The 26,838-nt window shown below is 43.1% G+C and overlaps 1 protein-coding gene across 1 annotated transcript in view; it reads left to right on the top strand.

Annotated features, from left to right (window-relative positions):
• Positions 1-17,680, top strand: part of LOC139326544 (solute carrier organic anion transporter family member 4A1-like) — a 35,638-nt gene extending 17,958 nt beyond the window's left edge. The window contains exons 5-11 of the mRNA XM_070956534.1: positions 1,132-1,286; positions 4,845-5,040; positions 6,614-6,779; positions 9,116-9,288; positions 11,558-11,622; positions 14,226-14,374; positions 17,528-17,680. Coding sequence (XP_070812635.1) covers positions 1,132-1,286; positions 4,845-5,040; positions 6,614-6,779; positions 9,116-9,288; positions 11,558-11,622; positions 14,226-14,374; positions 17,528-17,680 — 1,057 coding nt within the window. The remainder of the gene's footprint in view (positions 1-1,131; positions 1,287-4,844; positions 5,041-6,613; positions 6,780-9,115; positions 9,289-11,557; positions 11,623-14,225; positions 14,375-17,527) is intronic.
• The last annotated feature ends 9,158 nt before the right edge of the window (positions 17,681-26,838 follow it).

Below are 26,838 nucleotides of genomic sequence, written 5' to 3'. Positions count from 1 at the left end.
CCCGCACTTCCCCCACTTTTAGCACATGATGGGCCGGTAGGCCCGTTTTTTCACCCTCCCCAGGCTCCAGAGGCTTTCTTGGAGCCTGGGAAGGGCAAAAACAGCCTTCCCTATCCCACCGGAGACCCTCCGGAGGCCAAAAACAGCCTGTTTTCCGACTTCCAGTGGGCCCAGAAGGCCCGAAAATCAGCTGGCTGGCGTGCACATATGTGCTGGAGCTGAGCTAGGGCAACGCTCACGTGCCCACTGATATGGCTCCACGTGCTACCTGTGGCACACATGCCATAGGTTCGCCATCACGGACCTAGAATATGCACAAATAATTCCCAGATGTGAGATTTGTTGGAATTTCGTTTGCTCTCCATCTCTTTCAGAATTCCTTCCTGCCTCCTATCAGTGCTTTCCAATTGGGCAATCATAAATATTTTGGGACTGCAATTTTTAGGCTTCTCAATGAAATTTTGTTAACTCTTAAATTTTGTAATCTTGACTCGAAAGTTGTGAAAATCTGTCCTACTTTGCCTGAATTCTATTTCATTCTTTGTCCTAATATTCTTTTAGAACAGGGTTGTCCAACCTTAGCAAGTTTATGATTTGAGGGCTTCAATTTCCAGAATTCCACAGCCAGCCATGATGATGGCTGGGGAATTCTGGGAGTTGAAGTCCACAAGTCTTCAAGTGGCCAAGGTTGACCATCCCTGTACTAGCTATTCATGTCCAGCTAGAATAGAATAGAATACTAGAATAATAACTTTATTGTCACTTTGAATGTACACTAATCGGCATACATTAAAGTGAAATTTCGTGGCATAAGCTCTCAAAGGGTCACCACCTCCAATATACACTACATAATATAACGGAATAAATAAATAAATACAGAGAAAAATTAATCACAGTGGAGAGATAACAATCTTTTGAAAGATAACAATCATTTCTCTTTAATTAGAAGAAATTGGGAGAACATGCCATGAGGGATATGGGATTATAATCCTCAGGAAAACCTTGTTAAAAAAAGGAAAAAGAATTAACTAAAATAAAAAGAAATCACCTTATTAATGCTTGCACACCTGGGTTGGAACATAGGATCTACACTAAATAATTTGTTCGCTTTTGTTTTTTGGGATCCTAAAGGTCACTTTGGCTGCTACTGAAGAACCCAACTTTCATCTTCCTTTGCTTAGCTGGAGCTACAGAAGCTACCTTGATTGCTGGGATGTCAACTTTTGGGCCCAAATTCCTTGAATCCCAATTCAGCCTAAGTGCCTCTGAAGCAGCAACTTTGTTTGGTAAGAAAAAAAAAAGAAATTGTTGAATAAAGCTTTATTAGGGGGGGTTTAATCCCCATTAGCTGAGCTCAGCTTCATGGTCACATCCATATACACCTAGTCAGTGGTGGGATTCAGCTGGTTCGGCCCTGAATTTAACCGGTAGTTAAATTGCTGGGTGGCCCCACCCAGTGGTGGGATTCAAATAATTTAACAACCGGTTCTCTGCCTTAATGGATTTCTTCCAACAACCAGTTCACCAAACTGCTCAGAAAGTTAACAACCGGTTCTCCTGAAGTGGTGCGAACTGGCTGAATCCCACCACAGGCCCCGCCCCACCCCTTCCAGGAGCCCCCACATGCCCCATTTTGGCTCCCAAGTAAGTGCAGGGAGACCTACTAGGCCCAAAACGAGGCACGGGGAGAGTGGCATGCCCCCCCCAGCCTGTTTTCACTCCCAGGAGGATGCAGGGAGGCCTACTAGGCCCACAATGGGGCACGGGTGGGGGGCGGCATGTCCCCCCACGACCTGTTTTCGCTTCCAAGGGGGTATAGAAGGCTGAATGCTGCCTGTCACACCCCCTGGCCACACCCACCATGGCCACGCCCACGCCCACCCAGCCAGTCATTAGGGTAGAGAACCAGTTGTTAAATTATTTGAATCCCACCACTGCAGCTAGTCCTCGACTTATGAGTACCATTGAGCCCAAAATATCTGTTGTTAAGTGAGACATTTGTTAGGTGAATTTTGCCCCATTTTACAACCTTTCTCACCATTGTTAAATGAATCACTGCCGTTGATAAGCTACTAACCTGATTGTTCAGTGAATCTGTCTCCCCCACCGACTTTGCTTGTCAGAAGGGAATCACCTAACCCTAGGACACTGCAACCGTCATAAGTACATGCCAGTTGCCAAGCGTCTGAATTTTGACCACAGGGATGCTGCAATGGTTGTCACTGCGAAAAATGGTCATCAGTCACTTTTTTTCAGTTCCGTTGTAACTTTGAATGATCACTAAAGGAATTGCTGTAAGTCGAGGACTACCTGTCGTTTCCTAGGCACTAAAATTGATTTATAAAATTTATTGGCCGCCCATTTTACCACAGGGTAACTCTGGGAGGCTTTCGGTTGCAAAAATGTATTTATGCAGTACATTAAAACATAAATAAATTAAAATGAAAACATTAAAATCTGATGACAAGTGGGGAGGATGGGGATGGAGTAGAGGGAGGTGGGATTACAGATTAACAGAGTTGGAAGGGACCTCGTAGGTCATCTAGTCCAACCCCGCCTGCCCAAGTAGGAGACCCCACACCATTTCTGACAGATGGCAGCACAGTCTCTTCTTGAAAGCTTCCAGTGGTGAAGCTCCCACAACTTCTTTTTTTGGAAAAAAAATATTTATACATTTTCTCTTAACATACATAAGTGCTTAGTAAACACTGTATTGTCTGGGTCAATTTACTTATACATAATAATAGTAATAATAATATTATTTACTTGTACATAGTGGTATTCTTCCAGCTTCTAATTTCTACCTCTATTATCTAACCATTGGTAAAACAAATCCCATGTTAAAACATATTCTGTGTCTTCTTTATCTTTAATGTTAACCTATCCATTTCCACAGTCTAATATCTTTTAAATTATATTTTCATCTGTAAGAGTTTCCTCATTTTTCCAGTGTTGTACAAATTCATGTAATCCCAAGGGGTTCGCATACTTTTTCTTGCAACTGTAAAGGCTGTTAATTAACTTTCTTAACAGCCTACAAGAATCCAAAGAATAAATAATCGTAATCTTACTATGGTTGGCAGAAAGCCCAGAAGCAATTTGCAGGAAATTGATAAGAGAACGAAGATCAGGATACGAAGGAGAGTGAACGAAGTTGTTTCCTGCAAATTGCCTCAGTCGTCATTTTTCTTAAATAGGCTAACGGAGTGGCCAATTAGCCCCAAACCTTACTCATAAGGAGACCTCCTCCTGAGGAGCCACTCCTGCCTTTTGGCAGCTCTGCGCGTCCTGCATCGAGAAGAGGCTCCTCCTCTTCTTCCTCTTCATTTATGGGAGCTTCTGGAGGTTCTGAAGGCCTTGGCTGAATCCCCGCCTCTGGCACCACATCTTCTCCAGCCTCCTCATTGTCTGACTCGAGTGCCAGCTGCATGCGCAGATCACATCTGATGATGTCCAGGTCAGTGGGCAGAGCCTCCCCTCACTTTTACTACTGGTTCTTGCGAACTGGTCCGAACTGGGGGCAACCCACCACTGATCTGGACCCATGCCACCAAGGGCATTAAAGGTGATTACTAATACCTTGAATTGCACCTGGAAGCAGACCCACAACCAATGCAGGTCACGGAGAAGTGGTGTTAAAGGGGCCATTCTTGGGGGCCCCCAAAACTGCCCCCGTATATTGGTTTGCTATTGCAAATTTTCTAATAAGCTCTTTTCAATTTACAAATTTAGTCCAGAGTCTTGGCTTCCTGGTTCCCTCCCAATACTAACCAGATTCAACTTAGCCGACTCACAGCTGGCCAGATGCTGCCCCCTGCTGAAAGTGTCGATTGTTCATTTATTCAGCACTGTTGAACTCTTAAAATATTTTTCCCCCAGAAGGTTCTAAGTACTGTCAGGCCAAGTACAGGTAGTCCTCGACTTACAACAGTTCATTTAGTGACGTTCGAAGTGACAACAGCACAACAGTAAAAAGGGACTTATGACCATTTTTTTCACACTTACAGCCATTGCAGCAACCCTATGGCCACATGATCAAAATTCAGATGCTTGACAACTGACTCCTACTTATGACGGTTGCAGTGTCCCGGGGTCATGGGATCCCCATTTGCGACCTTCTGACAAGCAATGTCAATGGGGGAGCCAGATTCACTTAGCAACCATGTTTGTTTGTTTGTTTGTTTGTTTGTTTGTTTGTTTATTTATTTATTTATTTATTTATTTATTTATTTAATTTATATACCGCCCTTCTCCCAGAATGACTCAGGGCGGTGTACAGCCAAAATAAAACACACAGATATAAAATTTAAAAAACAATTTAAGAAATATTAAATAATTTGGCCCATATCTAATTAAAATAATGTTGTTAAGTTAGCAACTGCAGTGATTCACTCAATGACTGTGGCAAGAAAGGTCGTACAATGGGGCAAAACCCACTTAACAACTATCCTGCTTAGCAACAGAAATTTGGGGTGCAATTGAAGTCATAAATTGAGTCAGTTGTCAATCATCTGAATGTTAAATCACGTGGCCATGGGGATGCCGCAACAGTCATCAATGTGAAAAATAGTCCTAAATCAAGTCACTTTTCTCAGTGCTGTTGTAACTCTGAACGGTCACTAAGTGAACTGTTGTAAGTCGAGGACTACCTGTAGAGACTTGTCTGCAATTCTTTGCAGTTCTTAACCATCCTTGCGTTTTGACTGGGATCCCAATGAATGGCAGGTTAATACGATGGCTTAAATTTTAATTTAATAATAAGCTTCTAAAGGAAATTGAATATGATTTAAATCACAAAGAATTAGATTGGAAAAACGACAGACCTGTTTCCTCTCCCTTGGAAGGCTACCTTGTGGTTCCGGCAGGAGGAGGAGGCACTTTCCTCGGAGGGTTCATCGTGAACAAGTTTAAGCTGCGCTGCTCAGGGATCATCAAGTTTTGTTTCATGTGCACCATGTCGAGTCTGCTGGCAATTTTCATCTTTTTTATTGATTGCCCCAATATGCCCATGGCTGGAGTAACCCAGATGCATGACGGAAGGTAAGCTGGGGAAGAACAATCTCTTTGCAAAGGAGGCTACTCCAAAAAAAATCTACAAAAGAATAATATCACATTGCCTGTCGGTCGGTCGGTCGGTCTATCATCTATCACCTTATCTACTAAAATTATATCTATCTAGCTGTGTTATCTGTATCTTTCTCTCCATCCATCCATCCACAGTATCCATCTATTCATCCCATCCATAGTATCCATACATCTATCTATCCATTCATCCATAGTATCCACTCACCCATCCCTGCCCTATCTACAGTATCTATGTCCATATATCTGTGTTGTCTGTCTGTATCCATCAGTCATCTATCTGTTTTTCTATCATTTGTCTTAACCTGCTGTAACTACGGTATATTTATTTATTTATTTATTTATTGGTTTGATTTATATGCCGCCCTTCTCCGGAGACTCAGGGTGGCTTACAATGCGTTAAGCAATAGCCTTCATACTTTTGTATATACCTGCTTAGTAGGGCTTTTGGGGCCCCCTAAGCAGTTTTCTTTTTTATACAAAGTCATCTTATTGCCCCCACAATCTGGGTCCTCATTTTACCTACCTTGAAAGGATGGAAGGCTGAGTCAACCTTGAGCCTGGTGAGATTCGAACTTGCAGTAATTGCAGGCAGCTGGTGCTATTTAACAGCACTTTAGTCTGCTGTGCCACCAAGCTAGCTGTGCTGGATATAGATATTACCCATATCTATCTGTCCATCCATCCATCCATCCATCCATCCATCCATCCATCCATCCTATCCACAATATCTATGTCCATCTATCATTGTTGTCTGTCTGTCTGTCTATCTAGCTATCCTTTATCATCTATTGCATATACGGTACTATATCTATCCATCACCTACTCCCTATCATCTACTTTATCAAACTTTCCATTTATCCATCCATCCATCTCCTGTTCTATGGAAGAGTGGCAGCCAGAGAAGATCAACTGTGTAACAGACATTAGATTTTTAATAAATAATCCACAAATACTATAATATTTGGATTTTCCTTACAGTCTTCCAGAGAGGTATTTTGGAAGTATACAGACACTGCCTTATGCTCAATTCTGACCACTAAAATAAATGTATGGGAAGGGGGAGGGGGCAGGACAGATATTACAGTTGAGGTATGAGACTTTGATACAGTAGGTGCCCAAGGATGCTGTACACTCATGACTGACATGAGTAGACTTACATACCGCTTCATAGTGCTTTACAGCCCTCTCTAAGCGGTTTACAGAGTCAGCATATTTCCCCCCAACAATCTGGGTCCTCATTTTACCAACCTCAGAAGGATGGAAGGCTGAGTCAACCTTGAGTCGGTCAGGATCGAACTGCTGGCAGTGGGCAGAGTCAGCCTGCAATACTGCATTCTAACCACTGCACCACCACAGCTCAAGAATGCCACTTCTTGCTGGTCTCAAACTAGCATTGAATGACTATTGAGATATATCAGTAACCCTTCGCTGGGTAAATCTCCTTCTTGCCTTGCATGTTGTTTTCAAGCGTCCCCCAACTGATGATGCTAGAAAGAAAAGACATTGACCAATGATCTGTTTTGTTTAGCATCCTCCCGCAAGGTCACCTCAACTTGTCTGACCCCTGCAACATGGACTGCCATTGCCTGCGTGAGACCTACAATCCCGTGTGTGGGAACGATGGCATCACTTATTACTCGCCCTGCCATGCTGGTTGCAAGAAAGCATCAATAAACCACGATAGCGGGGAAAAGGTGCGTGTGGGATGTCAGCCTTCGCTTGTTCTCCAAGTCCTTCTCATATCCAAACCCTGTTGATGTTTAACCAAAGAACTGAGGTTGACTCTCTGTGTTTATGTCTATGGAGATAGGATAGGATAGGATAGGATAGGATAGGATAGGATAGGATAGGATAGGATAGGATAGGATAGGATAGGATAGGATAGGATAGAACTAGAACTAGAACTAGAACTAGAACTAGAACTAGAACTAGAACTAGAACTAGAACTAGAACTAGAACTAGAACTTGGAAGGGACCTTGGAGGTCTTATAGTCCAACCCCTTGCTTAGGCAGGAAACCCTACACCATTTTAGACAAATGGTTATCCAACATCTTCTTAAAAACTTCCAGTGTTACAGCATTCACAACTTTTGGAGGCAAGTCGTTCCACTGATTAATTGTTCTAACTGTCAGGAAGTTTCTCCTTAGTTCTAAGTTGCTTCTCTCCTTGATTAGTTTCCATCTATTGCTTCTTGTCCTGCCCTCGGGTGCTTTGGAAAATAGGTTGACCCCCCACTCCCACCCCCACTTTTCTTTGTGGCAGCCCCTTAAATACTGGAACACTGCCATAAGCAACCTGGAATTAAGGAGAAACTTCCTAACAGTGAGGACAATTTAACCGGTGGAACAACTTGCCTTCAGAAGTTGTGGGTGCTTCATCACTGGAGGTTTGTAAAAAGAGACTGGACAGCCACTTGTCTGGTCTCCTGCTTGATCAGGGGGTTGGATTAGAAAGCCTCCAAGGTCCCTTCCAACTCTATTCTGAACTGAACGGAATTCAAAAACGCTTGCAAAAGCACCTTTGAAAAAACACTTGATAAAGCATCTTTTGGACTTTCTGCATGGGATCTAACGCAGCCAGACTGGTTTGCTGGGAAGAGATAGTCCTTCGTGGGAAAATGGGTGTTATTGCAGTGCCCGATTTGTTTGACATAGTTTCACTTGCAGTTATGATAGCAAAACCAAATAGGCAGATTTGTCCTTGACAAAGATTTTTTAAAAAAAAAAAACAAAAAGACTTTGTGACGGATGGGATTTCTTCCCCGTTTGTACACAACCTCTGTTTTGTTGCAGAAGACAAAATAAACTGACTTTGAATAAACTGACTCTAGAGCAGAACGAGAAAGAGGACTCGGAATACTCTACGGTGTGGGAACTTTGGTATAGATGGATTGATAACCGAATAAGGGAGAGAGATGAGATGGTGTGAATATTAGGATGAATATGTAAATTGTAAATTAGGATGCATTATAACAAAAGAATGAATTTAATGAATTTAATGAATTTTTAAGAAGGGGCTGGACTGCCACTTGTCTGAAATGGCATAGGGTCTCCTGCTTGAGCAGGGGTCTGCACTAGAAGATCTCTAAGGTCCCTTCCAGCTCTCTTCTGATTGATTGATTGATTGATTGATTGATTGATAGATCATCCCTAGTCTTTCTCTTCATTAGACTAGACCAGGGGTCAGCAACCTGTGGCTCTGGAGCCGCATGTGGCTCTTTCATCCCTCTGCTGTGGCTCCCTGTCACCGGTCAGCTCCACAATTGATAGGGCTTTCGGTTAGGACAAGTAGAGGAAAAAGGATGCTGCTCTAGGAGGAGACTCTATGATGGAGGAACCGGATTTCTGGTCGGCTCCAGAATTGAACGGGGGGGCTCCTGGTTAGGACCTTTGTGGCTCTTTGAGTATTTAAGGTTGCCTACCCCTGGATTAGACATAACAGTTCCTTCAGTCATGTACAGACCAGATGCTGTACACGTACAACCGGATATTGTGGACTGAATTTTGGAATATTTGCATGCAAAATATGAGCTGTACCGCTCACCTGTGGTTTGTTTCCCCTGAGTAACATTGGCCAGACAAAAGAAATAGACACCACTGTGTTACAGTGTGTAGTGGCTGTTCTAAACTACTATCGGGTGAAATGCTACCGGTTCATTCCGGTTCGGGTGAACCGGTAGTGATAAAAACTACCGGTTTGGGCGAATCAGTAGTTTAAAAAAGCTACCGGTTCAGACGAACCGGTACTTCCAACGATCAGCTGTGCCATGCGGTTTAGCTTTGCTAGACAGCAGGAAATCTTGCTTTCTAGCGAAGCTAAATCGCGCAGCACAACTGATCCCCCTCTCACTGTTCTACTTACCCAAGCCTCCTTTTGGCGTGTAGTGTGCAGGCGCATGCAGCGTGCGTTTGGCACACACTGCGTGTGTGCACACAGTGTGCGCTTGGTGCACAGCGCACATGCGCAAGCAGCAAACCAGTAGGAAACCAGTTCAGATTTCACCACTGACTAGTCTCCTTGTTTCCCAAGGTTTATCATGAATGCAGCTGCATTATTGGACCCAACACTCCGGTCTCCAGCCTGGCTATGGCAGGGAAGTGTACATCTTCATGTGAAAGAAGGACTCTTCTCTTGGTTTTCATGTTTGTTATCATTCTCTTCACATTCCTAAGTAGCATTCCTGCGTTAACAGCTACATTGCGGTAAGCTACAGGGAAATCAGACTTATTTTCTCAAAGCTGAGCCAAAAAGGATGTTTTTTAAGCCATCTAAATCAGGGGTCTCCAAACGTGGCCACTTTAAGACTTGGGGACTTCAACTCCCAGAATTCCCCAGCCTGCATGGCTAAGAAACAATGATACCATGGGCAAAAAACTTTGGTTATAGTTTCAGTTTGGTTCAGCCGAAGAGGTTGTAGAAAAAATGGTTTTAAAAGTTAAAAAAAAAAAGTTGGCCACGCCCACTCAGTCATATTACCCCCACACACACACACACACCAAGCCACATCCACAGAACCGGTAGTAACAAATTTTACATTTCACCACTGGTGCATGTGTAAAAATCAAGCTGGGTCTTACTTTTGGAGTAGGTCATATTTTCGGGAAAACATGGTAGGCTGCGGACCGCTAGTGGGCTGCAGCCCACAGGTTTGGGACCCCTATTCTAAAGGATGGAACCTGCATAATCATGTCATAATTCAGGATAGACCCTTTCCTGCTTGTACACGTAGTCCTCGATTTACGACTGGTAGCTCAGCCATCATTTGAAATAATAACCGAGCTGAAAAAGGGGACTTATGAAGTTTTCAAAGTTCCAGCAGTTGGATCCCCTCCATTGTCCTGTGACCAAATTTCAGGCGCTTGGCCACACAGCCACATTCACAGCCATTTGCAATGTCCCACCGTCATGTGACCACGTTCTATGACAGTTTGGCCCAAAACTGGCAGTTCTGCTTTTCAGCAAAACTCTACCCATGGTGAGCCACTGGTTCGCTTAACAACCATGGCCTTCGCTTAATGACTGCTGCAAAAACATTGCAAAATGGGGTCAGTCACCCTGACTAGGTGGCTCAGTGGCTGAGACACTGAGCTTGTTGATCAGAAAGGTCGGCAGTTCGGCAGTTCAAATCCCTTGTACAGGTCTCCTGCGTGAGCAGGGGTTTGGACTAGATGTCCTCTAAGGTCCCTTCCAACTTTGTTACTGTTAACTTACAGTCCTGTGACCAACCTGTTTTACAACCGTTATGGCAAACTACTATAATGAGCTGTTTCCATTATGGCCATAGGTAGAGGACTATCTGTGTGCACAAGTGCAGGTACGCTTTGACTTAAGACCACAATTGAGTCCGAAATGTCCATTGCTAAGTGAGACAACTGTTAAGTGAGTTTTGCCCTGTTTTACAACCTTGCTTGCCACAGTTGTTAAGTGAATCATTTAGTTGTTAAGTTAGTAACACGGTTGTTAAGTGAATCTGGCTTCCCCCATTGACTTGGCTTGTCAGAAGGTTGCAAAGGGGGATCACGTGACCCCCCGGGACATTGCAACCGTCATAAATGTGAGTCAGTTGCCAAATGTCTGAATTTTGATCATGTGCCCATCGGGCTGCTGCAACGGTTGTAAGTGTGAAAAATGGTCACTTTTTTCAGTGCCATTGTAACTTCGAACTGTCACTAAATGAACTGCTTTAAGTCGAGGACTACCTGTACATAAGAAATGGCATTTGCATTACAACACACATTTGTCATTTTCTGCTTGTCCCCTCTCCAAGAGATGACTGGCTTTTGTCCAGCACGTTTTACTCAGTGGTGAAATCTAAAATTTGTTACTATCGGTTCTGTGGGCATGGCTTGGTGGTGGTGGTGGTGGGGGTAATGTGACTGGGTGGGCGTGGCCAATTTTTTTTTTTTTTACATTTAAAACCATTTTTTCTACAACCTCTTCGGCGACCTCTTCATTTAAAAGAAAAAGAATTTTAAAAGAAAAAGAATTTTAAAAGAAAAAGAATTTTAAAAGAAAAAGAATTTTAAAAGAAAAAGAATTTTAAAAGAAAAAGAATTTCATTTAAAAGAAAAAAAAAAACCTCTGCCAATTAGGCAACTCAGCTGGGATCGTCAGAGCCGTTTGAAAGCATTTTTTTACAACCTCTTCGCTCTGCCGAAGAGGTTGTAGAGAAAATGCTTTTAAAAGTAAAAAAAAAAAAGCCTCTGATGATCGCACGGTTCAGCTGGGCATGTGGGGGGGGGCAGGGATTTTTGCTACCGGTTCTCCGAACCACCCGCCTCCATCGCTACCGGATCGGGCGATCCGGTCCGAACCGGGAGCATTTCACCCCTGGTTTTACTCATCCTTTGTATAGTTAATTCACTCTCACACTTAATGTTATGGGGGAAAATACAGAATGGCTGTGTTGGAATCACTCTTTAACTGATCCTGCTTGCCTTTGTTTCTAAATGTTGGTTTTATGTCTCCTAGGTGTGTTTCCGACAGACAGCGGTCGTTTGCACTAGGAATCCAATGGATTGTTGTGAGAACGCTAGGTATAGTATCCAGACAAAATCTGTAGCCTTCTCCATGTTTTGTCTTAATTAGGATACTCTAAACCAGGGGTGTCAAACCAGGGGTGAAATCTACTTACCTTCCCAACCATTTTGGAAGTGCACGTGCCACCCTTCGCTCGCGCGCGCATGCACATCATGTGCGCACTTGGACCATCTACGCATGCGCAGAGGGTAAAAAACAGGTTACTTCCTGGTTAAAACCAGGAAGTAACGACGACCGGGTGGGTGGGCGGAGCCTCGTGCCGCTATCGCTACCGGTTCTCTGAACCACTGGCTGCCATCGCTACGGGATTGGCTGAACCGGTCTGAACCGGGAGCATTTCACCCTGTGTCAAACTCAATTTCATTGAGGGCCGCGTTAGGGTTGTGTTTGACCTCAGGGGGCTGAGGTGGGCGTGGCCAGGGTGGGCATGGCCAGTGATCACTTGTGTCGGGGGCGCCTGTGGTGGCCCGAGCGCTCTGCCAGCAAAAAACGAGGTCCCGAACTGCATTTTCGGCTGCAACCTCTTCTTGCAACCCTCTGCCAGTGAAAACGGAGCCCTTGCAAGCTGTGTTTTCTGCTGCGACGGCCTCCTGCAACCCTCTGCCAGCAAAACTAGGGCTTGGGAGGGACATTTTCACTGGCAGAGGCACCATGTGTCAACTCGCAAAGCATCCCTGGCCTGCTCTCAATTTGCCATAAGCAAGGGGGGATTAAACGGCACGGCAGGCAAAGACAGATGCACAGTCCAGACTTATCTCTCTCAAGGTTGTATCCCAGGGTTACCCACAGCGGCCAGAGAGGAGTGGTCTCTACCACCTGCAAAATTGCTCCGTTGGAGATTGTGATTAATGACATACCCTGGGAGGAGGGGAGAAACAGGGTCATGATTGGGGTGTAAATTACGTAGAGTCAGAGCTGGCTTCACTTGGGAACGTGCAGACATGAACCTCCTAATAAATAACTGGATTTGTTTTGAAGCTTGGCTCGGGGCTCATGATTTAATTAGGGTATCTGTTGGAACCCTGACACCGTGGGCCGGTCCTTTGCTGTTTCCAGGTCGGCCCTGCAGGCCAGATCTAAGCACCCCGCAGGTATTGCATTCATTCTGGCGGGCTTCTCATGGGAGGTCCAGTTTAGGAAAACACAGGACAAGCGTTTTCTCGGGATGAGAGAGCAGCAAACAAAAGGCTACAATCTCTTTTATTAGTTATCCAAATACAGCGTCATCAGAAGGCGTTATTATGGCTACACATCTCATATTACATACAAGAGATAGGAAAGCGATACTAAAGGTGCAAAAAACGAAACTTAACTCTGGCTATTTGGTACCAGTTACTACCAGGCGAGAGGCCCATCTCCTCGTCTCCCCGCTATCAGAGATTACCTCAACCCTCAGGAATGTAGCAGGAAGAGATATTTCTGGCTTTGCTAATACAGTCTATGTTAAGAACAAAGAGAGAATGAATAGGGCCCTTCAGAGAGTATCCATATGAACCCGCTTTTCATAGTGCTTATTTCGGTGCTAAGCTCCATACACGTGTCCAACCAGTTAAACTGGTCTATACATGTACTATGGCCACTGCATTCCCACAGCAGGCCACATCCAGCCCGCGGGCCTGGAGTTTGACACCTCTGCTCTAAACCAATGGCTCCCAACTTTTTGGGCACCAAGGACCAGTTCCATGGAGAAAGGTTTTTCCATGGACCTGCGGGGACGTGGTTTACTGTGCTGCCTGCCTCCCACGGATGAGGCTTGTTTGCACAGCCCAGTTGCTGGCATGCCACGGACTGGTGCCAGTCCACAGACCTGGAGTTGGGGACCCCTGCTCTAAACTGCTGAAATTTTGGCATGTCAGAATATGGTCCAGGTAGTCCTTGACTTACCACCATTCGTTTAGTGACCATTTGAAGTTGAGACGACACTGTGACTACGACCATTTTTCACACGTATGGCCATTGCAGCATCCTTATGGTCAGGTGGTCAAAATTTGGATGCTTGGCAACTGGCATGTATTTATGACGGCTGCCATATCCGGGGATCATGTGATCACCATTACTGACCTTCCCAACCAGTTTCTGACAAGCAAAGTCAGTAGGGGAAACCAGGTTCACTGAACGCCTGCGTTATTCATATAACACCTGCTGTGATTCGCTTCAGAACTGTGGCCAAAAGGTAGTAAAATGGGGCATAACTCACTTACTTTGCAGTGGAAATTTGGAGCTCCGTTGTGGTCATAAGTCGAGGACTGCCTGTATAGACGCCGAGCTAGAAATGCTCATTTTGTGTAGAATGACACTTTTGCTGTTATGCTATCACTGGGATCACATATAAGGTTGATCTTGGAACTGGTATTTTTTTTGAAAGAGGTTGTGAACCTTTCTGAGTTAATATTGTCTTACCGCTTATTCTTTTGGAGTAATTTTTTCCCATTTATGAAATTGGCCAGTGGAGACTTTCAAAATAAATCTGGTTCCAACAAAGACAAGATGAAATACAATTGACACCACAGAATCAAACACTCCAGCTATTCCAGAAGTAATTTGTGTAATATGAAATGCTTGACGTATACGACACCTCTCGTTTCTTGTCCTTTGATAGGGAGCATCCCCGGCCCCATTGCTTTTGGGTCGATGATTGACAAGTCGTGTCTTCTGTGGCAGAGTCAATGTGGTGAACAAGGATCTTGTTATGTCTATCAAAACTCCTCCATGAGTCGATATACCCTGATCGCTGGTCTGATATTTAAGGTAATTCTGGATTATAGCAACAATAGCAGACTTCTACTGTATAGATTTATATACCACTTCATAGTGCTTTACAAATGAGACACGGTGGCTCAGTGGCTAAGCTTGTCGATCGAAAGGTCAGCAGTTTAGCGGTTCGAATCCCTAGCATCACGTAATGGGGTGAGCTCTTGTTACTTGTCCCAGCTTCTGCCAACCTAGCAGTTCGAAAGCACGTAAAAGAAAATGCAAGTAGAAAAATAGGGACCACCTTTGGTGGGAAGGTAACAGCGTTCCGTGCACCTTTGGCATTTAGTCCTGCTGGCCACATGAACACAGAGACATCTTTGGACAGCGCTGGCTCTTCGGCTTTGAAACGGAGATGAGCACCGCCCCCTAGAGTCGGGAACGACTAGCACATATGTGCGAGGGGAATCTTTACCTTTACCTTAGTGCTTTACAAAAGGGGTCCCTAACTTTTGTTGGTTGGCAGCCTGGCTGGGGAGAAAGAGGGGCCCTCCACTCATGCCTGGTTGTGAATAGGCCACGGCCTGATAATGTCCCATGGCCCACATGTTGGGCACCCCTGCTTCAACACCCTCTCGACTGTTTTACAGAGTCATCATATTTCTCCCAACAATCTGGGTCCTCATTTTACCGACCATGGAAGGCTGAGTTAATCTTGAGCCAGTCAGGATCGTATTCCTGGCTGCAGGCAGAAGTTAGCCTGCAATACTGCATTCTAACCACCACGGATTCTAATTCTGCTCATATATCACTATAGCTTAATTAACGTTAAATAAAATGTCCCTTAAACTGAGCTGCCATGTAGATTATGGCGGCTCATTTAGGGAGACCTCGATACAAAACTCTTCTTCTTTTTCTTTTTTTTTTATCTTATACATCCAACAAACATTAAATCTATAGCGGTCTACATCACAACGCGAGAAGGAAATAAACTTGTCCCATTACATATATAGGATAATGTACAAAAGTCTATTACATATACCAATTGACATGCTTATCCAATATCTCTATTTATAGCTCGATTTGACATCCAATTATACCATTGACTCCAAGATATATAGTAAACTGTGTCCCCCCTGTCCTTTCAGTAACATAGTAAGTCGATCTGATTCCGCACAATTCATTATTTTTTGAATTACTACTTGTTCGGGTGGGCTAACATCCATCTTCCAGTATTGAGCCCATGCCAATCTTGCAGCTGTTGTTATATGCAGCAGCAGGTACCATGTCGTTCTATTAACATTTTCGGGTCTTATCCCTAATAAAAATACCTCAGGACGCAATTGTATATGTTGCCCCAACATTTCATGGAGCCACTTCAGAATACTCTTCCAAAATTTCATTGCCTCTCGGCAAGTCCACCATACAGAACTCTTCTAAAGGGTAGTCCTCGACTTGCAACCATTCATTTAGTGACCATTTGAAGTTAGAACAGCACTGGGGGGGGGAAGCAGCTTATGAGCATGTTTCACTTATGACCGTTGCAACAGTCACATGATCAAAATTCGGAGACATGGCAGCTGGCACATACTTATGACAGTTGCAGTGTCTTGTCATCCATCACCTTTTGCAACCCGACAAGCAAAGTCAATGGGGGAAGCCCGGTTCATTTAACAACCGTGTTACTAAGGTAGCAAACAGGAGTGATTCACTTAAGAACTGTGGCAAGAAAGGTCGTACAATGGGGCAAAACTCACTTAAAAGCTGTCGTGTTTAGCAGCGGAAAGTTTGGACTCAGTTGTGGTTGCAAGTCAAAGACTACCTGTAGTTCGGTCAATCAGAAGAGAGCTGGAAGGGACCTTGGTGACCTTCAAGCAAACTGACAGCAAACAGCACTCCCTACTAGCCCTGATGATGTTACCTAGTTGGGTAATGAAATGTCTGCAACAAAACAAGCAAGCTCAGAGAGCACCAAAGACCCTTCATATCTATCTGTCTGTCTATCTGTCTGTCTGTCTGTCTGTCTGTCTGTCTGTCTGTCTGTCTGTCTATCTATCTATCATCTAGCTAGCTAGCACTAGCGCTGATGATGTTACCTAGTTGGGTAATGAAATGTCTGCAAGAAATCAAGCACGCTCAGAGAGCACCAAGAATCCTTCATATCTATCTGTCTATCTGTCTGTCTGTCTGTCTAATCATCTAATTATCTAGCTATGTCTAGCTATATATTTCTGTATCATCTATCTATCTCTACCTTCTATCTATCATCTATCTATCATCTATACATATATCATATCTATCTATCATCTATTTAATCATCTATCCATCTAATCATCTAATTATCTAGCTATGTCTAGCTATATTTTTCTGTATCATCTATCTATCTCTACCTTCTATCTATCATCTATCTATCATCTATATATATATCATATCTATCATCTATTTAATCATCTATCATCTATCTGTCTAATTATCTAATTATAATCTAATTATCTAGCTATGTCTAGCTATATATTTCTGTATCATCTATCTTCTATCTATCATCTATCTATCATCTATATATATATCATATCTATCTATCATCTATTTAACCATCTATCATCTATCTGTATAATCATCTAATTATCTAGCTATGTCTAGCTATATATTTCTGTATCATTATCTATCTATCTATCTATCTATCTATCTATCTATCTATCTATCTATCTATCATCTAGCTAGCTAATACTAGCATTGATGATGTTACCTAGTTGGTAATAAAACATCTGCAAGAAAACAAGCAAGCTCAGAGAGCACCAAGGACCACTCATGTTGAGGACTAACTGTACTTTGAAATCTGGGGAAGCATCGTGCTAATGTTTTAGACTCGCTTAGTTCATCCAAGGAGACAATCAGTTCCAGCTCCTATTATCTATGAGGACCCGGATTGTGGGGGAAATAAGCTGACTTTGTATAAAAAAGAACACCGCTTGGGGGGCGGGGGGCGAAAGCCCTACTAAGCAGGTATATACAAAAGTATGAAGGCTATTGCTTAACGCATTGTAAGCCGCCCTGAGTCTCCAGAGGAGGGCGGCATATAAATCGAACCAATAAATAAATAAATAAATAAATCTTTTTGTTTGTTTGTTTTTTGTATTCTGAGAAACTGGGGACACGTAGGAACGGCGTTCTTGCTGAAAGATTAAAACCCAAAATTTGGATGTCTTACAGGTGATGGGCTCGTGTTTCTTCCTACTGGCCTGCATGCTCTACAAAGCCCCTTCCCCAGAATCTCTCCACAGCAGCTCGGCTGTCTCCGAAAATGGCACCTCTGATCTCCAGGAGAGTAAATCTTCACATGGGCCTTCCGACGGCGACGTATAACCTTTGGGTTATCACAAAAAACTTTCTCATAATTGCCCAGAAACTGTGGCAAAAGAATGTCTTGCTCGTCTCTTCTTGCAGATTTGACTTCTTTTCCTCCTTTTGCAGGAAAAAGCAATTTCGTGAAGATCTATTATTGTTTTTTTGTGTGGTTTTTTTTTTTCACAAGCAGCAAAAGCACATGGCAAAACTTGAATCCTCGTCTTTCCACTGTGAAAAGAGGGAGCTAAGGATCTTGAAGAGATGAGGAGTTTCATTTTCTCCTGGATCTGGACTGCAATTCCGAGATGGTCTTGGAATATTAAAAGAAAAAAGAAAATGGAAAGCAACAATTTTTGCAGGATGCAGGAAGGTTTTTTTTTTGTTTTGACTTGCTCAGTGAAAGACCCTCGCTTTATGGAGTGTTTTGATCTTGTATTTAGACACCAGATCTGACCTCAAGATTTGTGCTATCCGTTCTCTCCACTTCTTACAGTATTAATTTATTTAAAGAAGGGCTAAACATAACTTTATACCATTCCTTTATAAAGCACTGAAGAAGCCAACCATCACCATGCACTCGACCACATATTCAAGCTGGTGTAAAATCTTTGGTATAAATGAGGTATAAATATTGTCTAGCCAACCTATCGTTTGTTGATTAAAAATGTGAAATCTTTCTTAGGTATTATTATTATTATTATTATTATTATTATTATTATTATTATTATTATTATTATTTTGGTCATTGCTTGATGGTTGCAATGTTGCAGTAGCTTGCGGGAGTAAATCTGCTTGTCTGTTCTGCCCCAGCTACGGACCCCAAAGAACGCAGCACACACAAAGTCTGTACAAACCTTAGTTTACTAAATTAAATCAGTCTTTTTCAAACAAAGGCCGTTAATTAACTTTCTTAACAGCCTACAAGAATCCAAAGACTAAATAATCGTAATCTTACTATGGTTGGCAGAAAGCCCAGAAGCAATTTGCAGAGAACTAAGATCAGGACGCAAAGGAGAGTGAACGAAGTTGCTCCCTGCAAATTGCCTCAGTCGTTGTCCTTCTTTAAATAGGCTAAGGGAGTGGCCAATTAGCCCCAAGCCGTACTCTCAAGGAGACCTTCTCCTGAGGAGCCACTCCTGCCTTTTGGCAGCTCTGCGCACTCATGCATCGAGAAGAGGCTCCTCCTCTTCTTCCTCTTCAATTATGGGAGCTTCTGGAGGTTCTGAAGGCCCTGGCTGAATCCCTGCCTCTGGCACCACATCTTCTCCAGCCTCCTCATTGTCTGACTCAAGTGCCAGCTGCACAGGCTGCTGGCGCAGCACCACACCAGCCTCCTCGCTGTCAGAATCAGCTACTAGCCGCACAGGCGCTGACAGGCCACAACATTGTCATAGATGAACTATCTAACACAGCTTTGACGTCGCACACAATAACTCAAAACACTACCATTACTGCTGGAAACCCTTCAGTGAGTGATGAACAGGTGGTCAATTTTGTGACCATCAGTGAAGACCTGGTCATCACAGCAGCCATGGTTGGTTTCCTGTTTCTTTGTTAAAGCTTGTCTACAGTAGTGGCCAAAATTGTGGAAACCTGGGGAAAGTGTAATTTTGAGGTTTGGTGGCTAATAACACCACTTTTTTGGGGGGAGTTTCAAGATAATCCTATTCCACTGCTGGAATGGCCTGGGAGTAGCCCAGACCTTAACCCAATTGAAAATCTATGGAGCCGACTAAAGAAACTTGTTAGTCAGAAGCGACCCAGCAATAAAACCTGGTTAATAGAAGCCATCATTCAATCTTGGTTTCACATTATAACAGCTGCAGAACTAAAGGACTCGGTTCCCTCCATGGGAAGACGTTGTAAGGCCGTAATTCATGCTAAAGGTTACCCAACTAAGTATTCACTGACTTGGAGATAATTTTTGTATATCTCATTTTTTTCCTGTGGTGATAATTTATGTATATCTCATTTCACTTCTTTATAACTGCTATTCTAATAGCAAATCCTTCATAAAAGTTATTGCATTGCATTCTTGATTAAATTATCTTGCCATTGATGTATAATTTTATGGTACTACTCCCCCCCAAAAAAGTTGTGTTATTAGCTAGTGTTAGAAAATACACTTTTCCCCAAAAGTTTTCCACAATTTTGGCCACTACTGTATATTTAGCCTAAAAAATGTCTAGTCACTTCCCAAAAATCCATACAATGAACAATTGAGGGAACCAGGTATGCCTGGTCTAAGAAAGAGAAGGAACTAGAGGTGACATGATAGCAGCCTTCCAGTACTTAAGGGGCTGTCACAGAGAAGAGGGGGACAACCAGAGATGGGTTTCAGCAGGTTCTGACCAGTTCTGGAGAACCGGTAGCAGAAATTTTGAGTAGTTTGGAGAACCGGTAGTAAAAATTCTGACTGGCCCTGCCCCCATCTATTCTCTGCCTCCCAAGTCCCAGCTGATCGGGAAATGGGGATTTTGCAGTATCCTTTCCCTGGAGTGGGTGGGAATGGAGATTTTACAGTATCCTTCCCTTGCCATGCCCGCCAAGCCATGCCCACCAAGCCACACCCACAGAACCGGTAGTAAAAAATTTTGAAACCCACCACTGGGGACAACCTATTCTCTAAAGGACCTGAGGGCAAGACAAGAAATGATGAGTGATGACCTTCAAAGACAGAGCCAACCTAGAAGTAAGGAGAAATTTCCTGACAATGAGAACAATGAATCAGTGGAATGATATTGCCTTCAGAAGTTGTGGATGCTCCATCACTGGAGGTTTTCAAGGAGATTGTATAGCCATTTGTCTGGAATGGTATAAGATCTCCTGCTCAACCAGGGATTGGGCTAGAAGATGGAGGAGGAGGAGGAAATTTCAGTCATGATAAAAAGAGAGATTTTTTTTTTTTGCTTTAATTTATATGCCACCCTTCTCCGGAGACTCAGGGCGGCTTACAATGTGTTAAGCAATAGCCTTCATGCTTTTGTATATTTATACAAAGTCAGCTTATTGCCCCCACAATCTGGGTCCTCATTTCACCTACCTTAGAAAGGATGGAAGGCTGAGTCAACCTTGAGCCTTGGAGAGATTCGAACCCTGTAGTAATTGCAAGCAGCAGATGTTAGTCTGTTAATAACAGTGCTTTAGTCCACTGTACTACAGGCTCGTTTCTTACTGGTTATATCTAAAATCTCCTGAAATCCACCTGCCAAATTTACATTACAAAATACACAGAATCAGTTAGCAAACTTTTTCTCAAACAGTTGGTTTGCACTTGTTCAAAATGCATAGTGAGAGCAAATAGCAATAGCACTTAGACTTATATACCGCTTACAGCCCGCCCTAAGCAGTTTACAGAGTCAGCCTATTTCCCCCAGCAATCAGGATCCTCATTTTACCCACCTCGGAAGGATGGAAGGCTGAGTCAACCTGGAGCCTGGTGAGATTCGATCTGCCAAACTGCTGGCAGCCGGCAATCAGCAGAAGTAGCCTGCAGTACTGCACTCTAACCACTGCGCCACCACGGAAATGTTTGAATTCTTATATTTTTATTTTTTAAAAAAAAAAATATTTTTAATGGCTTAAAATGGGTAGGCCCATTCCCCCCCCCCTTTGTTTTTTTTTTTTTTTTTTTTTTGCTGGAGGTAAATGATTTTTTTTTCTCTTTGTATTTTTAAAATTGAATTCTTAAGCCCCCAAGCTACATATTTAGCACAAAGGCTAGGAAACTAACGTTCATTTGTGTCGTTAAAGGGGAGATCGTGAAAATGAGGTGTTGGTTCCTGGGGCTGGCGATATATCACATGTTTTAAAAAAAGTAATGTGCTAATAATAAAAATGCACACCGAGCCTTTTTCCATTGGTGAGAGTTTTTTTTTTTTCCATCTGCAAGGAAGAGTTTTGCTTCTATTTCCATTTGGAGGTGGAACAAAACTCTTGTGCTATTTATTTGCATGTAGAAAAAGAATTTATTCATTGGATGAGTCCAGTGGTGGGATTCAAATAATTTAACAACCGGATCTCTGCCCTAATGACCGACTGGGTGGGCGTGGCCATGGTGGGCGTGGCCAAGGGGTGAGGAAGGGAGAGCATTACTACATTTGCCGCCTTGAGTTATTTGTAAAAATAATAAAGCCAGGATGCGAACAAACAAAAAGACACATCTATCGTATATATTTGAATTGCAAAGTGGTTTCCCAGAATTTCTTACACCAATATACAAAGCAATGAATAAAATTAACCAGCTAACAGATGGGAAAGTCTTACTCAACGTTGCTATTTTCAAACTTTAGTAGGGAACATTGTTTTTATTCTTTGCTTGTCTTCAAAGGGCATTCAAAGGATTGCTATCTCTGAATTCTATTCCTCTTTTGTAGGATTTTGAGAAAAATGGCCATAGCTCCCTTTGGTCCTACTTTTATTTAAAACAAAATATTTTTTTTCTCTCTCTCACTGTACTGTAATGTAACAAAGATTTGTCTTATTGCTTCTGAATGATAGTACTGTCCCCTTGCCATTTTGACATGGAGCTTATGTAAAAAAAATAGAGGATCTATGCAAAGTTACGCTTTGTTAGCTCTGCAAAGCGATTTGTTTTTTGATATATGAAAAAGGAGCCTGGATAGCTCTGAGGACAAGGCACTGTAATTCAACACCAGCTGTCTGCAATTAAAGTAAGTTCGAATCTTGCCAGGCTCAAGGTTGACTCAGCCTTCCATCCTTTCTAAGGTAGGTAAATTGAGGACCCAGTTTGTGGGGGCAATAAGCTGACTTTGTATAAAATATGCAAAAAGTATGAAGGCTATTGCTTAACGCACTGTAAGCCGCCCTGAGTCTCCGGAGAAGGGCGGCATATAAATCAAATTAAAAAAAAAATGCTCATGGATTTCATTTGCCTGTCATTGGATATTAAGCAACATAGAAATATGGAAATACACCCTCTTTCCCAGCACAATTACAATAAAAAAAATATATATTTAAAAATATGCAGAAGCAATAAAATCAGTTACAACTAATCCTTGATTTACAACCACAATTGAACCCAAAGTTTCTGTTGCTAAGCAAGACAATTAAGTGATCTTTGCCATCATTTTATGACCTTTCTTGTTAAGTGAACCGCTGCAGTTGTTAAGTGAGTAACACGGTTGTTAAGTGAATCTGACTTCCCCATTGAAGTCACAAAAAGGCCACAAAAGGTGATCACATCAACCTGGGACATTGCAACCGTCGTAAGTACATGCCAGTTGCCAAGCATTTGAGTTTTGATCACCTATCCATGAGGATTCTGCAACGGTCATAAATGCGAAAATAGTCGTGAGTCACTTTTTTCAGAGTTGTTGTTGTAATTTCGAATGGTCAGTAAATGAATGGTTGTAAGTCGAGGACTACCTGTATACTGTAATGGTGTATTACAGTCAGAGTAAAAATAAAATCTATGCAGCCGTGCCAGCTGAAACTGAAGTCTGATACTGTGGCTTTCTAACTTTGTTAGATATACCACAAAGCACAGATAGGCTACTGCCGGTTTGCACCGGTTCAAGTGAACCGGTAATTAAGATTCTGTGTAGTTCGGTGAACCGGTAAATCCGAGCACTAGCTGCCCTCACCCCTGCTCATTTTTTGGCTTGTTTTCTGGGTCATTTTCCGCGCCAAAAATAGCTTGAAAAACAGTCTGAAAATGGCCCGAAAAAAGACCAAAAACTGTCCCAAAAACAGTTGGAAAACAGCCCCCAAAACAGCCAATAAATAGGTCGAAAAATAGGTGGGGGCGGGGACAGCCAGTGGTGGGATTAGCCCCAACCGGCTGAATCCTACTTCTGCCTTTGAGGCAAGTGGCTGGGAGGCAGGGCTGGGTGTCATGAGTGACATCACCCACCAGTGGTGGGTTCCTCCTGGTTCGGTCCGGTTCAACCGAGCCAGTAGCGGTGACGATATGACGTGACCGAACCGGTTCTCCCCCCCCACCCCGCCCTCCCACCCCCCACCCCCCCCACATTATTCTTACCTTTTATTTGGTCCCACCCCCAATCTGTTGCTGCCTCCTGAGTCCCAGCTGATGACTAGAGGGAAAAAACTGTTTAAACTCTTGCCGCGGGGCTTCAAAGGGCCGTCCTACAGCTGATCAGTGTTAAAAGCAAACAAATGAGTCAGGTTGTAAGTGCGAGGACTAGTCGTAAGTGCAAGGACCTTCCAGAAATGACTCTGACCAGCTAGCCACGCCCACCTAGTCACATGACCTCCAAGCCACACCCACAAAATAAGCCACGCCCACAGAACCGGTAGTAAAAAAAATTAGAACCCACCCCTGTCACCCACCCAGTAACATGACCAACTGGCCACGCCTACCCATCCAAAGAACCGGTTGTTAAGTTATTCAAGTCCCACCACTGCCACAAACTAACCTTACCATCTAACTTTCTTCATTGTCATTCTCCGTATAAGATGACAATCGCTTCTTTCAATCGCTCTGCTTTAATCGAAGATGTTTTCAAATCCTTGTATGTCTGGAGCTGGAATTGGTTGGGAAAGAATCTTTATAGCTTCTCTTTTTTTCCCTCCCTAATCTTCTGCTGCACACCACAAGTGCTTGTTAGATTTATTTCCCTTCTTTCCTTAAGTTCAAAGTCTTCATTAATTTTTATCTCCACCACAGCAACTCGGTTGTAAGGATAAATTGGTCCAAAAAAGAGAGACGAAGAAAACCCTTCGATCCTTGTCTCACCACTCCTAAATCATCATTACAGCTCTGAGGCGATCCACATTTCATTACAAAGAGATGGAAATATTGTCCCCTTACGTTTGTCCAGTTGAAGGTAGTTCTCAACGTACGACTGGAATTAAACCCGAAATTAAGGTTGCGGATGATGCTGGTCATTATGTGATCGCACCCGATTGTATCTCCTTTTTCGGTGGCGGTTAAGCAAACACAAGAGTTGTTAAGCCAAATTCATTGTCCACAATGGGCATTTTTGCCGGAAATCAAAAAGTAAACATCAGCTTCTATTGATGAGGATAATGATGTTATCTATTCAGTGGTATCTGACCCTTGGCAATTTTATCAATCAATCAGAATGGAGCTGGTCTTCTAATCCAACACTCTGCTCAAACAGGAGACATTGTACCCATGGTGCAGAGGTGGGTTTCAGCAGGTTCTGATTGTCATGCCTCAGCTGTTCCAAAATGCAATGTTTGTTGCAGCTTGGAGTGCGCGCAAGTGAAGCAAGTACGTGCGCGCAAAGCGTGTGCATGAAGCGAACCAGTGGTAACACCGGTTGAAACCCACCACTGCAGAAAGGGTAAATGACCTCTGAGCTACCCCCTCCCTTGTCCCCAGAAACGTACCTAAAGGTTATAAGAACCTACAGCAGGGCTGTCAAACTTCTGGCCCGCATCTGGTTTAGCGTCTGGTCATGCTCACGTCTGGTTTAGCGAAGGGGGGGAAAGTCCTGATACGTCACGTGACACTGCCGTGGTGACATGAATTTGACACCCCTGACCTACAGCAACAGTAAAGGTTTCCCTGTCCAGTTATGACTCTAAGGTGTGTTCTCATCTCCATTTCTTGGCTGAAGGAACCAGCGTTATCTGAAGACATTTTCCGTGGTCATTTGGCCAGCATGACTCTACACTGAGGCATATAGAATGCTGTTATCTTCCCACCGAAATGGTATCTATTTATCTACTTGCATTTGCATGCTTTCAAACTGCTAGGTGGGCAGGAGGTGGAGCAAGGAACAGGAGCTCACTCCATCTCACGACACTTAGGTCTCGAACCCGGGCTGCCAGTTTTTCTGACTGACAAGCTCAGCATCTTTAACTGCTGAGCCATCAGGGTCCCATAAGTACCTATATCTCTTGCTTATCATTCCTAATCAAGCTTGGCTGACTTCAAAAACCCAACAGAATCAAACCTGAAATAATGCTGAATAAAGACAGGGATTCAATTATTGCCTAATTGCAAAATTGAAAACAGTGATAAGTTTACTTTCACAATGTTGTCAATAAAACTTTCTGGATATCTCCAAGAAGCTGTTAGGAGCTGTGGAGTAGCTGGTTTAAGTTGAAGTTGAAGAAGATGTTTAAAATCTTTTCAGATGTGCCGAAACACACCGGCAATTCCACATTAAAGCCAAAAAAAGAAACCCTTAGAGAATAACAGGGAAATGTTTTTTGTTTTTTTTTTAAATCATGCATGTTCACATCACCATCAGGACTATAATTTCTGGCTGTTGAAGCAGGAAATGGAAACTCTATTTTCAGAAAGATAATATAATCTTTTAGCAGTGATTTCATATGCCCACGAGATGGCAGTCATGGTCATGTTTTCACCATCTTCCATACACCAGAATCCTTTCTATGGCTGCTCAAAGCATGGGGCTTTTTCCTGGGTGGGTACTATTAAGAGCTATGGATGGAGGTTACAGAGTTTCATTGGTTGGCTCAAGTTAGAAAAGCAAACAAAACAGGATTTTTGTAGGACTTTCAACAAGGCAATACATCCTTTTGAAGATTTTCATAATCCTAACACCTTTCACTTATTGGGATCAGAAGTCTGGTCGTACAAATCAAATTAAAGACTTCATATCACCTTATAACTTCATGTATTGACAGATTCATGCATCCTGTTAGTGTCCAATATGGACACAGTCCAATATGGTGTCTCTTACCGTGTTTCCCTGAAAATAAGACTGGGTCGTATTTTCTTTTGGGTCCCAAAATAGGCACTAGGGCTTATTTTCAGGGGGTATCTTATTTTTTCCCCCATGTACAGGAGGCCCACTTATTCTGCTTGCTCACGGTGGGACAGGAGGCTGGCTGTGCAGGCTCTTAAGCAGGGCTTATTTTTGGAATAGGGCTTATATTATGCACATACATAAAAACCATGGTAGGGCTTATTTTCAGGATAGGTCTTGTTTTCAGGGAAACAGGGTATTTGTCAGGTTTCGATGCTATCTCAAAATAAATGCATTTCCAAACTGCCGACCTTTAAGAAAATTTTCTCTTTATTTGAGCACAGCAAACTGATCCTGGCTCTTTCGCGGTCAGTACTGACCTTTGCCCCCCAATCCCTCCCTTTCCGATCCCCAATTCTCTGCTTCTCATTGGCTATCTTCCAAGTCACTTTCCTGATCCCTTCTTCGTCAGATCACAGGAATGTCTCCCCCCCCCTCCCATCT

The sequence above is a fragment of the Pituophis catenifer genome, unplaced genomic scaffold (genome assembly GCF_029215685.1).
Source record: "Pituophis catenifer annectens isolate HBS135680 unplaced genomic scaffold, rPitCat1.0.hap2 SCAF_54, whole genome shotgun sequence".
Taxonomy (NCBI): domain Eukaryota; kingdom Metazoa; phylum Chordata; class Lepidosauria; order Squamata; family Colubridae; genus Pituophis; species Pituophis catenifer.
This window is presented reverse-complemented; position numbering and strand designations above follow the sequence as displayed.